The sequence below is a fragment of the Phyllopteryx taeniolatus genome, chromosome 21 (assembly GCF_024500385.1).
Source record: "Phyllopteryx taeniolatus isolate TA_2022b chromosome 21, UOR_Ptae_1.2, whole genome shotgun sequence".
Classification (NCBI taxonomy): domain Eukaryota; kingdom Metazoa; phylum Chordata; class Actinopteri; order Syngnathiformes; family Syngnathidae; genus Phyllopteryx; species Phyllopteryx taeniolatus.
This window is the reverse complement of record NC_084522.1, coordinates 1908831-1923455: the sequence shown is the minus strand read 5'-3', so window position 1 is coordinate 1923455 and position 14625 is coordinate 1908831. Positions and strand designations below refer to the sequence as shown.

General features: G+C 42.9%; 1 protein-coding gene across 2 annotated transcripts in view; it reads right to left on the bottom strand.

Moving 5' to 3' along the window:
• gabbr2 (gamma-aminobutyric acid (GABA) B receptor, 2) overlaps positions 1 to 14625 on the bottom strand; it is a 91408-nt gene that overhangs the window by 42364 nt on the left and 34419 nt on the right. For both annotated transcript variants that reach the window (XM_061760065.1, XM_061760064.1), the window contains exons 3-4: positions 5038 to 5208; positions 870 to 971 (exon numbers count right to left, since the gene is read on the bottom strand). In XM_061760065.1, the coding sequence (XP_061616049.1) occupies positions 870 to 971; positions 5038 to 5208 (273 nt within the window). The remainder of the gene's footprint in view (positions 1 to 869; positions 972 to 5037; positions 5209 to 14625) is intronic.

Here is a 14625-nt window from a genome sequence, read left to right as displayed (position 1 = left end):
GACTTAAAACCCCACCTAAAGCTTGAAACCCCAATTTCAAACCCGAACCCAGGCTTGAAACCCTTTTTGTGAAACCCAAACCCAGGCTTGAAACCCGAATTTGAAACTCAAAACATTCTTGAAATCCTACTTCAAAACCCAAACCTTTGCTTGAAACCCCAACCCTATCCTAAAACCCTACTTTGAGATCTTAAACCAGACTAGAAACTCTAATTTGAAACCCTAACTAAAAGACCAACTTTGAAAGTCAAACCGAGGCTTGAAACCCTACTCTTCCCCTCCATCTCCTGCACAATCCTGTCCACGTACGCTATTACGCGAGTCAGGAATCCTCCCCGGGGCGACGGCCACCATATGTCACTCGTAGCGACTCCTCTCTCGGGTCTTCTTCGTTCCGAAGTCCTCGAGGCGACCGGACGCGCGTACACTGCGCAGATTACACATCGATTCGATACGCTTCAATTCGGACGGATTATGATAACAGATGACATTAATTTTAAAACCTTCTTATTGCTGAGGCGCAGTGGCTAGGGGGAGACATTGAATGAGCCGCTGGAAGGAATCAAACACGGCGTTTCTGTTATTAGAGCTGAAATATAAAATATTTGTCATATTCAAATGCCCCGAACATGTGTCAAAGCCTAATTTGGAACCCGAAGGCCGGCAAAGGCCTGTCGAACATCCATTAGTTCGCTCCAACTGGTCTCTGAAGAGCCTTTAAGACTCGCTGATTACCCCGCAGCTCCGCTCGAGACGATTGTGACGAATTATTCATGGCGGCGGTTTTATTTCAGCGGGCGTCAAACATTCGGTAATAACAAACGGCATCAGCGTGAGGAACGACTCCGGGCGCTTTTACCGGAACTCACCTTGAGTTTCTTGACGTTGACGCAGGGGTCGTTGGAGAAACTCTCGGTGTCGGCGATATGGATGTCGGCCTTCTCCAGCTCGCTGGTGAGGTCGTTCCTCACCTGAGGGATCAGATTTTAAAAAAAAAACAAAAAAAAAACAGTGGAATCCGGACCAGATTTGGATTTAACTAACTAAACTTCAACTGCAGTTTACTGAGGAGCTGAGACCGTCTCATGTGCGGTATAGCCGCATAGATGTTTTATACTGCCCCCAGGTGGCCAAGGCGCGCACACTAGAAGGAGCAGCACAATGGCCATTGAATGGAGCAACAACTGTTTTTCTTTGCATTCATTAAAAAGATCAAACTTAAGTATAATTTCCATAATCATTACCAAATGCAATTTACAAAACAAAACATTACATTGAACAAATACAGTAAATAATAATAACAATAAATTAAAATTCATCCAGTAATGGAATTTCCCAAGAGTGTCCTGTAAAGGGCTAAAACACCATTTTCAGCCAGAGTTAATATAAAAGTAAATAAACAACAACAACAATCACATTGTGTCAGTGTGTATTGGTCCCGAGTGTAATTAAACAGCCAGAGGGCAAATTCCTAATCCTGTTCTCCGTCAGCTCTGATTGATGTTTGCCGTCCCTGCGTGTCTGGCAATAAAGTTGATTGCCGAATATCGCGTGCGCGCGTGTTAATGTGTGTGACGGCTAGCCGCCTCCTGGTCGTCATTACCATTAAAACCGGCGATGCGCCGTAAATAGAAGGAGGCCGCAGCCGGCTAAAGCTTCCAGGCGTTTGCGTTCTCCCGCCGGGGCGGGGCGAGGGGACGCCTGCGGGCGTCTCTCGCCCCGCCGCGGGCATCTTCAACCGGCGTTGCGTAACACGCACCTCGCCTCGCGACACAGCAGATCAGCGAGAGAGCGACGGGGAGCGAGCGTGACAAATAGAAGAAACGCTGTTTTGTCAACAACACCGTCATCGCCGCTATCCATTACGCTCGCGGAAAGTTCCACCAAAGTCTTCGTAGTGACACCGTTTTAACCAGCTATTTCTTATCACCATCAAGGATGTTACCTTTTCATTGTTTTGTTGTTTTGAGCCTGACTGTACGAAAAAAAAATACATGTTCCAAAAAACAACATTGTTTTTTTGGTTTTTGTTACTTCTGCAGATAGGATTTTGCAAAAACCACATAACACATTCCTCGGCGCGAACGGCGTCGAGGGGGATTGTGCGAATAATGGAGTGCGGAAGCGACGGTTGCATATTTGTAAATCGGCATTAGAGGACAATCTGGCGACTGAAAAAAAATACATGTTCCAGAAAACAACATTGTTTTTTTGGTTTTTGGTACTTCTGCTGATAGGATTTAGCAAAAACCACATAACCAATCTTGAAAAAAAAAACTTTCTAAAGGGGCAAGGTATTGGCATGCAGCTCTGGATCCAACAATTTAATGGTACTATGCTACTGTGTGCAGGATTACTACTTAGCCAAAAACTACTTAGCCAATTTCCCTCATCAGCAGGCCGAACTGGATCCAGGATTTTTGTACTCGTTCGCCAAAGACGTCAGATTTTTGTCACTGTGCAGGATTCGGCATAAGTACTTTGCAGAGGACATTATTTTTTGTCACTGTGCAGGATTCAGCAAAAGCTACTAAGCTAATTCCCCTAAAAGATTTGTAACAGGGACAGGCATCGGCATGGCGATCTGGATCCAGGATTTCTGTGGTATTTCGCCAAGCACGTCAGATTTTTGTGACTGTGTGCGGGTTTCAGCAAAACATGCAGTGTATCGAGGTGGTACAAATTGGTCTTTGGTTTGCGCCCTACCGAGTACCACTCTCGTTTGATTTGAGGGGTAACATTCCTCGGCGCGGCGCGAACGGCGTCGAGGGGGATTGTGCGAATAATGGAGTGCGGAAGCGACGGTTGCATATTTGTAAATCGGGATTAGAGGACAATCTGGCGACAGGTTGACGGCACGGCGGCGTTTCCCGTCTTCTTCCCGTCCTAAGCCCCTCAACTGCTTTCAGAAGCGTAGCGATAAAGGGATTTGAGCTCGCAGACATTTTCGCAACCACACTTCTCATACAACCCCCCACCCCTTTTTCATATATATGAGCAGATTGGTTTCTGGTTAGAAGGCCATGTCTTCAACACCTCTGTCCTGTTTTATCGTAATGTCTTGATGGTACGTTCGCAAATGTGTTTGTCTGCACCATCTCCAAAACACTTGAAATAAGATAGCTCACGTTACAAATGGAATTGCACGCTCCCCCGAATGGGAAAATGAGAAGCAGAAGACCTCCTCCAATGCTTTTTTTTTCCCCCATACAGAATGACAGATGTAAACTTAATGACTGTCCCTACACCCAAACCCTCGACCCTAAACCGTAACCGTAACCAAAAACCTTAGTCCCTTGCACTAATTGCTAAACCATTATAATTAACCCCAACACCTCAATCTACCCTAAACCAAATTCCTAATCCCAAATCCTAAACCCACCAATTACAACCGGAAAGTTTTGTTTTTGTTTTTTGTTTTTAACAGCAAATTAGTCATTTCAAACTGCCCTAAATTGCTGGAGGACTTTGCATCATTTGCACAATTGTCAAAAAAATAAGTAAAAAATAAAAACTTGCTCGGCATTACCACATTACCGCTAACCTTTCATTGCTCAGTGATCTCCGTACTGTGTTTTTATGTTTTTATGTCTCAAAGGTCTGTTCTGTTGTCGTACGAGAGCGGCTCCAACTACCGGAGACAAATTCCATGCATGTTTTTGACATACCGGGCGAATAAAGATGCTTCTGATTCTGAAGTTGCACACATAATTAAACAAACAGGCCCAGCATAACTTCCTCGGCAGAGGTAACGATCGGAAAAACGAGCAACTCGTCGTGCAAACGCTTACACACCAGAACACAATGGCTCCCTTCACGATGTCATTGACGACAGAAGAAGCGTTTGCAAATGTTCTCCCAATGCGAGTGGCAGCTTCGCGTGGGCGGGAAAGAAATGAAGCGGCACGACGGGAGAAAGCGCTTGAATGGAAAATGATTGCCACCTACTCAAAACACATTGGCATCCTCAAAGAGATAATGCTTTAAAACGTGCCAATTACTGTTGGCCGTTGATACTCCGCCCCCGGTACCGCGTTACTACGCCATTCTGTATGCGGTGTCTATTTGTCATACGCTTTTTAACCGTTTCAATTTTGTTTTAGCTCAGCAGTTGGTAGTTTAAAAAAAATAGTAATAATGTAGTGTGTAGTTAGTTAGCTTGTAGCTATTTATCTACCTCAGTAAACCTGTTGCTACTTTGCCATGTTAGTGAGATAGTAGCTAGTTAGCTAACATACTGAATAATAATTTTCAAAAAAATGTCGTCCATTGTTAGCTATGTTAGTTAGAATGTAAATAGTACATGCCTTTTAGCTACTTAGTTAGGTTAGTTAGCGAGTTAATTAATTAGCAGCTACTTTGCCAAGTTGATGACATCGTAGCTGGTTAGCCAGCAGGTAGTTAAATGGAAGGCAGTTTGCAGGTAGCTAGTTAGTGGTCAGCTCGCTAGTTTGCAAGTTAGTGAGCAAGTAGTAAATTAGCCAGCTAGTAGCTAGTTAGACATCTAGTTGCTACTTTGACTAAAACTATCTGTAGTTTGTAGTTGAGTAATATCTAGGAGTCAGGTTAGTGAGGTAGTAGCTAGCCAAGTTAGTAAGCTAGTAGCTAGATTGCCAACCTAGTGAGCTCAGAGCTCGTCAGCCAAGTTCGTGAGCTAAAAGTTAGATTACCAGGTTTGTAAGCTTCTAGTTAGTTAGCTACCCGAGTTATCTGATTTCCTAGCTCTTAGCTACACTCTGTGTATTTCCAGGGAATGCTTTGGGAAACGAGTTGATTTTGCGATTGTATTGGGAGCATTTGGACTCGATTTGATTTTGTTTGTGTTGTTTTGCCATGAGCCAGAAATTAAGTGCTGCTGCTGTCTGCTTGCATCATTCACCCAAAAAAAACAAACGTTGAGCGCTGTTCTCATTTTCGGCGCCTTCCACTGGGATGCCCGAGTCTCATTGTATACATTTAAAAAATGCTCATGTTTATTTTACAAAGTGTTGTTTGTTTGTTTGTTTGTTTTGAATAAAGGAAAGGGAAAGGACGGACCTCAGAGAACCTCTGCACGTCTTGCGTGAGCGTCCCCACGCGGCTCCAGTTGTAGTAGTTGAGGAACTTGACCACGGCCGGGTTGACGGCGTTGTCTGAGGGGACCGTGCGGAAGAAGTTGGGGTACTTTTTCTTGTCCGCCAGCACCGGAGTGGTTGCCGCGAAGGACAGCTGAAAACCAGAAAAGACACAAACCTTAACAATACTGCCATACTTCAGTCCTGCATACACAGTCAGTAGCAATCTACAGTTTCGCAATAGGCAAGCAGTAGCATTTGGAAGATCGATACTGAAATATTGATTCTGCGATACAAGACAAAATCTCCGTATTTCAACTGTTTTTTTTTTTTTTTTTAAACAAAATTGAAGCATATGATATTGGTGATACCAGCCAAGCAGTGGCATTGGGCAAGATACCGGCATCAATTCCCAAGACAAAATCTCCATATTTCAAGTGTTTAAAACTACATTGAAGCGCAGTGTATACTTTGTATCAGCATCGATATCCGCTATACCAGCCAAGCCGTATCGCTGGTCAAGTCGACACTGAAATATCAATCCTGCAACACCAGCCTTACCGCTACTGCAATCCACTCCCATGACACAATCTCCAAATCTCGACTGTGTAAAACTCAATTGGTGCACAACGTATACCATCAGTCTACTTGTTGGGTTAGTCACCCGGACTTTGTATTTCACTTCTGAAATTATCTGTCGACAGCTAAAGTAGTGAGCTAGTAGCTAGTTAGCTAAATTAGTGAGCGGGTAGCTAGTTTGCCAGGTTACTGGGCTAGTAGCTAGCTTGGTAGCCAAGTTAGTGAGCTAGAAGCTAGGTTGCTAAGTATTTTTAGCCAATGATAATGATATTATTACAATGCAGGGATATCATGATTATGTGATAAATGACATTTTGAGCATTTTTGATTTTATGATAGTTACATGTTGTGAACGTATATATATATACACATTAGCGGTGTATATTAAAAAAAATGTGGCCATAGATGCTAAATGGGAACTAAGCAGTGTAAATGTTGCTTGTCATTTTGCTTCGTCTCTCTCACTTCGCCATGCACAAATCCTAGCAATAGGTCACCAGCGTTCCCTTGAGCCGCAAACGTCTGTGATTAATTTCTGCACTGAGATTAGATGCGCGCACGCACACACAATGGCACAAGCGTCGGAAGCGAGGACAAACGCACACCTCGCACTTTATTCGTCTCCTTTTGCAACCGCTTGAATCGTTTCTCAGAATTGTAGGCCGACCGTGAATATTTTAGTTGATCATTTGCCGCAACATGACAACATGCAAGATAATTCATTGAATATGTTTATGCGCCATACTGAGAGTTGTTTGTAATATTTTGATCCTCTCAAGTAGATAAACTAAAATATTTTGTCCATTTAGTAATTTTTATTTTTATTTTTTTTTAAATTTTGTTTCTCAACAATAATTTTAAAATTCTAGTAACTTGTACGAAATATTTAACTATAACATGTTGTAATCCATATTCCAGGTCATGTAATATAATTCAAATACAACCAACTATTTGACACATTTGATTTTTTTTAAATCTTTGTGTAGCTAAATCCAGTAGTGCATTAGAAAGTTTGTAAAGATTTCTGAGAATATTTCAAAATTGTAAATACATATTTTAAAATCAATCTATTACACGTTGTAAGACATATTACAGGGATTTAAACATCATTTCATTGGAACCACAAAAGAGCTAATTATTCGACATTATTTTCTTGCCCTTGCATTAGAATTACACATACAAATAATTATTTGTGTAAATATTTTTTATAATATTAAATCTTTTAAACACATTTTAAAGGTTATTAAAATGCATTAATTAAAACCAGTTGACTCTTCCCCCCCCCGGCTCTCGTGTAACTAAATTGTGACCCGAAATATTTATATATAAAAAATATTTTAAAATTATACATCTATTTTTTTAACAAATGTATACAAGAATGTGTTGCAATTAGAATATGACAAATTATTGCACAGCCCCTTGCTGACGAAAAAAAAACCCCGAACAACAACAAATGGTTGCCTAAGGAGCTAAAATAATGATAAATGTTTTTAATATGACTAATATCTTATATTTGCGCTCAAATAACAAATGCTTTTGGTGAGCCGTGTGTGTTGATATAAGGAAGCGTGTGACTCACGGTAGGGTTAATTACACACTTTGCGAGAAGCAGAGGAGGCTGTGATTCAAGATAGCGATCTACTATTGCGGCGGCGTTACTTGGTCCGCCGTGCCGCTTTCCTAAAAAGAGTTCAAGCGCCTCCTGACTGTGATCTCCTCATTATGCGTCTCTCTTGGTGAATCACAGCGACGGCACCTTTTCATCTCGTACTCGTCGCCGGGCAGTCGCAGTTATCGCCGCTGGCGGTATCGAAAGTGGACTTTTACTGGAGGAGGAACCAACTCCGTTTTCGGTCAAGTGTGATAACTATCATCCCGACCCAGGTGCACACTAGAAATCAAAGGCTATAAAAATTTCAAGTCGTGATTACGGTGACTGAAATTTGCAGTGTTACGAGAAGAATTGTAAGCAAACAAAAAAACATTTAAATAAAGAAACATGCAGTGAAAGCAAATGCATTTAGCAACCCTACGCACTTCTTGCACAATAGAAATCGTAAACACAAGATCCCACATGCTAACTGGAGACTAGCTAAATAAATACAAACATAAAGATGACTTTGATGACTAAAAATAATTGCGTCATTTTCTACGTTTGTTCGCTGTTCTGCTAAATTTGTCTTCTTCTCTGGTTTGCTATCTTCTAGCCTTTGTTGGCTATTGCGCTAAACACATTTTCCACAGTTTGTGTCTTCTTATTCCTCAGTTTGTTTCACTTGTAAGCCAAACTGAGCCAGTTCCGACTCTGCAAGGTTAGTGAGGTTGTTGCGAGTTAGTCAAACTTAGTGAGGTTGGAGCTTTTTTGCCAGGTTAGTAAAATAGCAACTATTTCGGCAAGTTAGTGAGCTACTCAAAGTTAGGAAGCCAAAGTAAGTGCGTTAGTTGCTAGTTTGTCAGATTATTGAGGTCGTTGCTAGTTAGTGAAATAACTAGTTAGTGAGGTAGTAGCTATAACTCATTTTGTTTCATGTTTAGCTTTACAGTATTCTTCAAGTGGGAGTGGCAATAAACAGCTTGAAGCCTCTTTTTTGGGAGATATTGTTCACTGCCCTCCAAACCGCTGCCATAAAAACGCTCCCGGGCAAAACCGTAACTAAAATGCGGCCCGCAGCGAAAACGAGGTCGACACCCTTGCGTATGAAAGATGCTGGCTGCAATGGCCGTCATCTTTTTTTTAACGCATTATCGTCATAAAAGTCCCAGCGGGTTGAATGGGCTCTTTCTTCCACCCCGCCAGGAGCGTCCGTGACCTTGTCGTGAGACAAGTGGGAGGGTCCTCACAAGCGCCTTTAATTACATTCGGCGTAAGGGGGAGGTGGGAGCATGGGCGGCGTGCGTGCGCGCGCGCGAGCGTCCGTGCGTGCCCACTTTGGAGTCCTCTTCTTACATTAGCTGCCGCGAGGACTATTTTTGGCGGTTTCCGTCGGGGCTCTTCAGCGTTAGCTAAAGACTCCGCTGCTCTTTAAATAAAACATGAGAGTCAGAGTAGCCCGTTTCACGCTGCCTTTCCACCAAACCAGCGTCCGCACTGCACGCTCTGGTTACATACATGCCACGTGTGTGATGCCCCATCAGAAGGTCAGCAAAACGGGAAAGGCTGAGTTAGATGGAAAGTGTAAAAGAGCTTCAATGAGCTTCTATTAAAAGGCAAGGCAGCCTGTCTCTAAATGAGTAGCCGACGTGATCTGGCGGCATCGATCGGGCGTTCCAATCGCATCCGCCGAGGCTAACTGTGCGGTACGCCTTTGAATAATGAAGTGACCGTCATGGATAATAAATGAAGGTACACGACAGCCGTGTTTAGACCGCCATTCGTGCTCCTAACTCAATGGAAGAAGAAGAGGAAAAAGAATGTTTAGTCATACTCCGTCCGAGAGCTACAAGCTTCGGCTATGAATATCGATAGGAGCTTAAGTGGAAACAGCGCGATCGATGCGGGGACAAAACAACATTTTGAACGCACTTGGAACAATTGCTTCGTCTTCCTCAAGGGGAAAAAAAAATCCAATGTCTTTCAGTGGCGGCGGAAAACGTATTTCCTTGCCCATCCCCGTGGCGTATCGATGAAACATGATCGGCTGCAACGATCGCCCACGAGGTGATGAATGATCAGCATTGAACCGCGAAACATGAATTACTGCCTGATCATTACAAACCCGAGAAGAATTTGAAAAGGGAAATATTTCAGTGCTGGAAAACAATTCAAGATGAGTACAAAAAAAAAAAAGAAAAACACAATTTACTATAACGGTTAACTTACAAAGCTATGAAGAGTTCAACTTTTACAATTTACAAACACTTTACGAACCCTCAAAGGCCACCGTACTCAGCAAGCTATCGTCGTTAGACCATTTGGAGAGCAAATTAACCTTGTCACGAGTGTATTCGATCACAGATCTACGATCTAAAACCCGATAAAATAGCAATCGCACTAGCGCAGTACATTCTGCGGCGCGTGTGTTAGACGCTATGCTAACTGGTAAGTTTAGACACAACCTTTACACAGAGTACTTTTTTTAGCCACAAAAGCTGCCGTATTCAATGGGGACCTCGAAAATGTCAATTTAATTGTCAATAGTGGGCTCGCGGCGTTTAGAGAACAAAACAAAAAAAACATAAAAACCAGCCCTTTGTCAAATGGTTTTCGACCCTCAAAGGCCACTGTACTTGGTGGTGAACTGGCAAGCTAATCATCGTTCGTGGGCTAGCAAAACCATGTAAAGAACAAATAAGGTGTTTTGACCCACAAAGACCACACTGAGGAGCATGTTTGGGACCTCGGAGACTGGCAAGCTGATGAACTTTACCAGGCTACTGACATCATTTAGAAAACAAAAAACAGTTTCTTCAAATCTTTTTTTGACCCTTTGAGGAGACCGTAGTCAGGGGGACCTTGGCAACTGGCAAGCTAACCATCAAAGTGATAAATACATGTTAAACAATACAATTAAAGCTCTGGTTTATATCCGCTAACCTGACACTTAAGTCATCATTTGTTAATGTTTAGCTCCTTAGCATCCGCTACAATCCCCCCTCTGTGATATTTTATCTCCATGGTGGTGCTAATGAGTTGCGGCTGGTGTGTGTGCGTGTTGGGTCCGAAAGCCTCTCTGACCGGGCGCTCCCACGGCGCACTAAATGCTGCTTGCTGAATATTGAATGAAGCCTAGGACCACCGCCGTGCTTCCTGAGCTAGCTTAGACTGCCTGAGAGTCCCCGTGCTCCAGAAGGGCAACAGATAATCGACACTAAAGGGCTGATCGTTGAACGACTTGAATTCATCAATTAGTAGCACTTAATCCTAACATGCACCACTTGTACTACAAGTCCCAGAATGCACTGCGCTAGCATATTTTTTTATTTTTTTTTGCTCATTAGAATCACATTTAAGTTGACGTTCTAATTGAACTAATATAATTTGTTCTATCAGTGGTGCTGCTAGTGTGTTAATGACGATTCGCTCTGCATTTCGCGAGGTCCCCACTGACTAAGGTAGCCTTTGAGGGTCAAAACGTGGTTTTTATTTTTTATTTTTTTTGGGGGGGGGGGGCTTTTTTAGAGCTAAACTGGCCAATTAATTTAGCATATGACACATTGGTACAACAAGTTACAGAATGCACTGCGCTAGGGCTAATGTAGCTGAATCGGGTTTAATTGGTAGTTAGTGACCATTTAAAAACAGTATACTAATACTAATGCAAATAAATAAATAAATAACAAGAGTTTAAAAAATAAAGATAATACTCAGGGAAGTGATGTGACAACAGCTGACGGCTGGCCGCCACCTGTGCCCGCTTGTCAATCATCTTGTCGCCAACGAGTCCCCGCCCATCCAAGCGTACACATGCGCTTGACTTTTTATGACATCATCAAAAAAAAAACGTAAAAAGAAGTTTTGCGCATGTAACCTTTTTAGCCGTCAATCAAACCCGACACACGGGAACCAGGAAGTGGCTCCCTCACAGCCGCCGACTCGGAATTCTGCTGAGGTCGACGCACGATAAGTTTGACGCGACATAAATTGTTAACACTGCCACCCCCGCCTCCCTCATCACTTGCGCCAGCAGACAGCTTTATCGGCAGCGGCGGCCATTCTTCACGTCGCCATCTGTCCACGGATCGGGCCCGTCCCCACTTCCGAGGACGACGACGAGATCGTGTTTTTTCCCCTGATCATCTGCCTCAAATGTCCGTTGTTTTTAAAGGGGGATATATATATATATATGCCGACGTTGCACTCTTTTAAACAGTTTCCAAGTGTCTTAATAACATGTCTGTAGCAAACACCTGCGGCGCAATCAAATAAGTGTCATTTATATGAAGCTAACAATGTTATCTCACTTAAACGGCATAGATTCCGTTGCGTTATCACCAGTGGATGCAGCATTTCATCAGTGACATCGCCAAACACGAATACCTCCCACCACTGAAGGTTGGAGACCGCTGTACTCTACTGAAAAAATATCAAAGTCAGCATCGATTAATCAACTTCGATTCAACTTTCATGGCGTTTTAGACGACTACAAAATAATATTTCGGTCGTTCGCCCCCTCCCCGGCCCGAGTGCGTGGAACACTTTACATTTTAATCATGCCCTCAATGTGACTCCCAAATTTGGGAGGAAATCCCAGCGGGAATCGAGGGAGGGGGGGAGTTTATCGTGTGAATGGGGAGTCGCTGATGACTGATGGCATCCTGTCACCTGGCTCCATCGCGATTCTATTTATAAATGGAGATTTGATAGCGCAACCTGAAATGGCCTGCCTGTGCATGATTAATGAGCAGATGCTGCGCCGGGGAGGCCATCGCCGTTCTCCCCAGCTGTTCTCTCTTTGAGAGAGAAAGCGAGAGAGGCGGTCCGCTGCGTGCGATCATATTTACCTCGTATTGCGCAGACAAAGAACTGGAGTGTCTGAGTGGCTTGTTTGTGGCGCTGTTCAAGTGGATGATGAAACCGTGACAGTACACTTGGCTCATACACTGGACAATTGTTGAGGAAAAAAGGTCCTCAAACGTGACATAGCTGCACTCAAACGCAGCGCAAGAGTTACACGAGAGCCAAATCAAAGGCTAACACTGTCAACAACACTGTGTGGCGTCACTTCAGCTTTTTCTTAATAATTCATTTTCGCTGAAACACTTTAGTCTATAGGTCATAAAGTGTTCTTGGTAGTCTAGCTGAGCTTTAACACTCAAGTCTGTGTGTCGGCACTTTAGCTTTCTTTATAACCTAGCATCGCCGTGTGTATTGTAACTTTAGCCGTCTTGGTAGCCTAGCAGAGTTTTGACACAACCCTGTGTTTCCTAACCTAGCTTAGCTTTAACACGCAAGTCTATGAGCTGTAAGTTTAACTCCGTTAGCCTAGCTTAGCTTTAACACATACCTGTAAATGTGTGTCCTAACTTTAGCCATCTTAGTAATTGATCTCGGCCGCAACACTTAAGTCCATGAGTCGTAAATTTAGCGTTCAATGTAACCTAGCTTAGCTTTAAAAATCAAGTCTGTGTGTTGGAATTTTTATGCATTCAGCTAAGATAAGCTACCAGGAGAGCTACAGTTATGACACATAGACTAAGCATTCAAGCTAAGATAAGCTACAGAGAACGCTAAAGTTACAATACACAGACTTAAAGTGTTATGCTACCGAGAAAGCTAACGTTATGAGACACAGATGTGTTAAGGCTAAGCTAGGCTACTGACAAAGCAAATGTCATGTACTGAATGTGTGTTGTAACTTTAGCTCTCCCAGTAGAGTACCTTAGCCTTTAGCTTTAACACTTGCGTCTATAAAATCCTAACTTTAGCAGTCTTGGTAGCCTAACTTAGTTTTAAAACTTATGTCTGTGTGCAATAACCTAACGCTGTAGTTGCTTAGCTTGGCTTCAAGACTTGAGTTTACTTTGTAGCCAAGCTTAGCTTTAACAACATTTGTCGTGTTTTGCCTATGTTTTCTTCTAATGAAAAGCCAAGACGTCGACGTGCTGTCAAACTTGCTGCGTGTACGAATTAAAGCTGACTCTGCTTCTTTTGCCGCTTCTTCCCTGGCGTCCCGTGCCGTCGTAGCGGATTAGCCACGTTACGTGATGCCGGTAAAAAGGAGTCCCCGCGTCTCTCGCGGGCGAACTGCACTTCAGATAGCAGCAGATGACCTCTGGGCAACGACTGCTTGTCAGAACACCTCTTTGGCACGCTCATTGCTTTGTTTTTTGGCCCTCCCGTCATCTCAAGCATCCCCCTCGGCGCTTGTTTTTTGAGCGCTAATTCTTTGAAAGAAAGTCTAGATTTGTGACAACGAGGTTGTTGGTATTGTACTCGCTCAATCAACCGGAAAGGCCTATTGTTGTTCTATAATGAACTAACATTGCCGACGTAGATTATAGATGGCTTCGCATATCGGGGGGGGGTCCGTTCAGCAAGACAGAGAGACTGTTGAGACGGCACAGTTTTGTATGCACATTCGTGTTATTCAACATTCATGGTAACCGCCACCTTGAATAAAAGTTGGACATAATCCACAGAAACTGCTGCCCTCTCCACTCCTTCGTGTGCGCGATTATAGCGCTACGGCGAGCGGATGTGACTTGTGTGTAAACGCTGCATACAGTTTACGTTATCAGACACTCATCTATAAAAACACAGACGCCAAGGACGCGCAATGTGAGACACGACTGAATCGTCTTCCGCCACAAGACACTGACTAATCGATGTTAGGAGCGTAACGTTAGCATTTTTACAAAGCATTGCAGCTAACGAGCTTTTAGAGACAGAAGCATATTGCTAACTTTGAAGCTGTTGATTTGTGACGGATTCAAATAACTACTGTATGTGGACCACTGCATAGCTCTTTCTTTCCTCACGTCAGTAACATCACGTTAGCATTAACCGTAGCATTAATGCTTTATTATTTATTACCAGAGGTTAACTTTTTTTTCCAAAAAAAGTCGCGTAATACTGGTTATAATTCATGTATATTTTAAAAAGTCTTCAAGAATTGATTCCGATCAGTAAGTTCATCAATAACATGGATTCCTAACATCTCACCGTACAAAGGAAAGTTCCCACTGTATTCAATGATGTGTTTAGCCAAGCGGAGGCATGTAATTATTACAATTAGGCTCATTAGTCCCGCTGGCTGCAACATCATGGCGGGGTACGGCGTCAAGGAAGTAAATGCCACAACAGAGGGCGGGAAAAGTCAGGGGTTGCCTGCGCCCAGTAAGCCCTGCTAAAAAAAAAAGAAAGGAATATATGTGTGAAGGGCCGATTCCTTTTCAATGCAAGTTTCTAAAACTTGGATTCAATGTAAAATAAAACATGTGATTTATATACATATTAGAAAAATCTATGTACAAAAAATGTGTTGTCTATATTTAATTGTGTTACTGTAATTGATATTTGAAAAACATTCATCTCGATCAATGCAAGACCTCG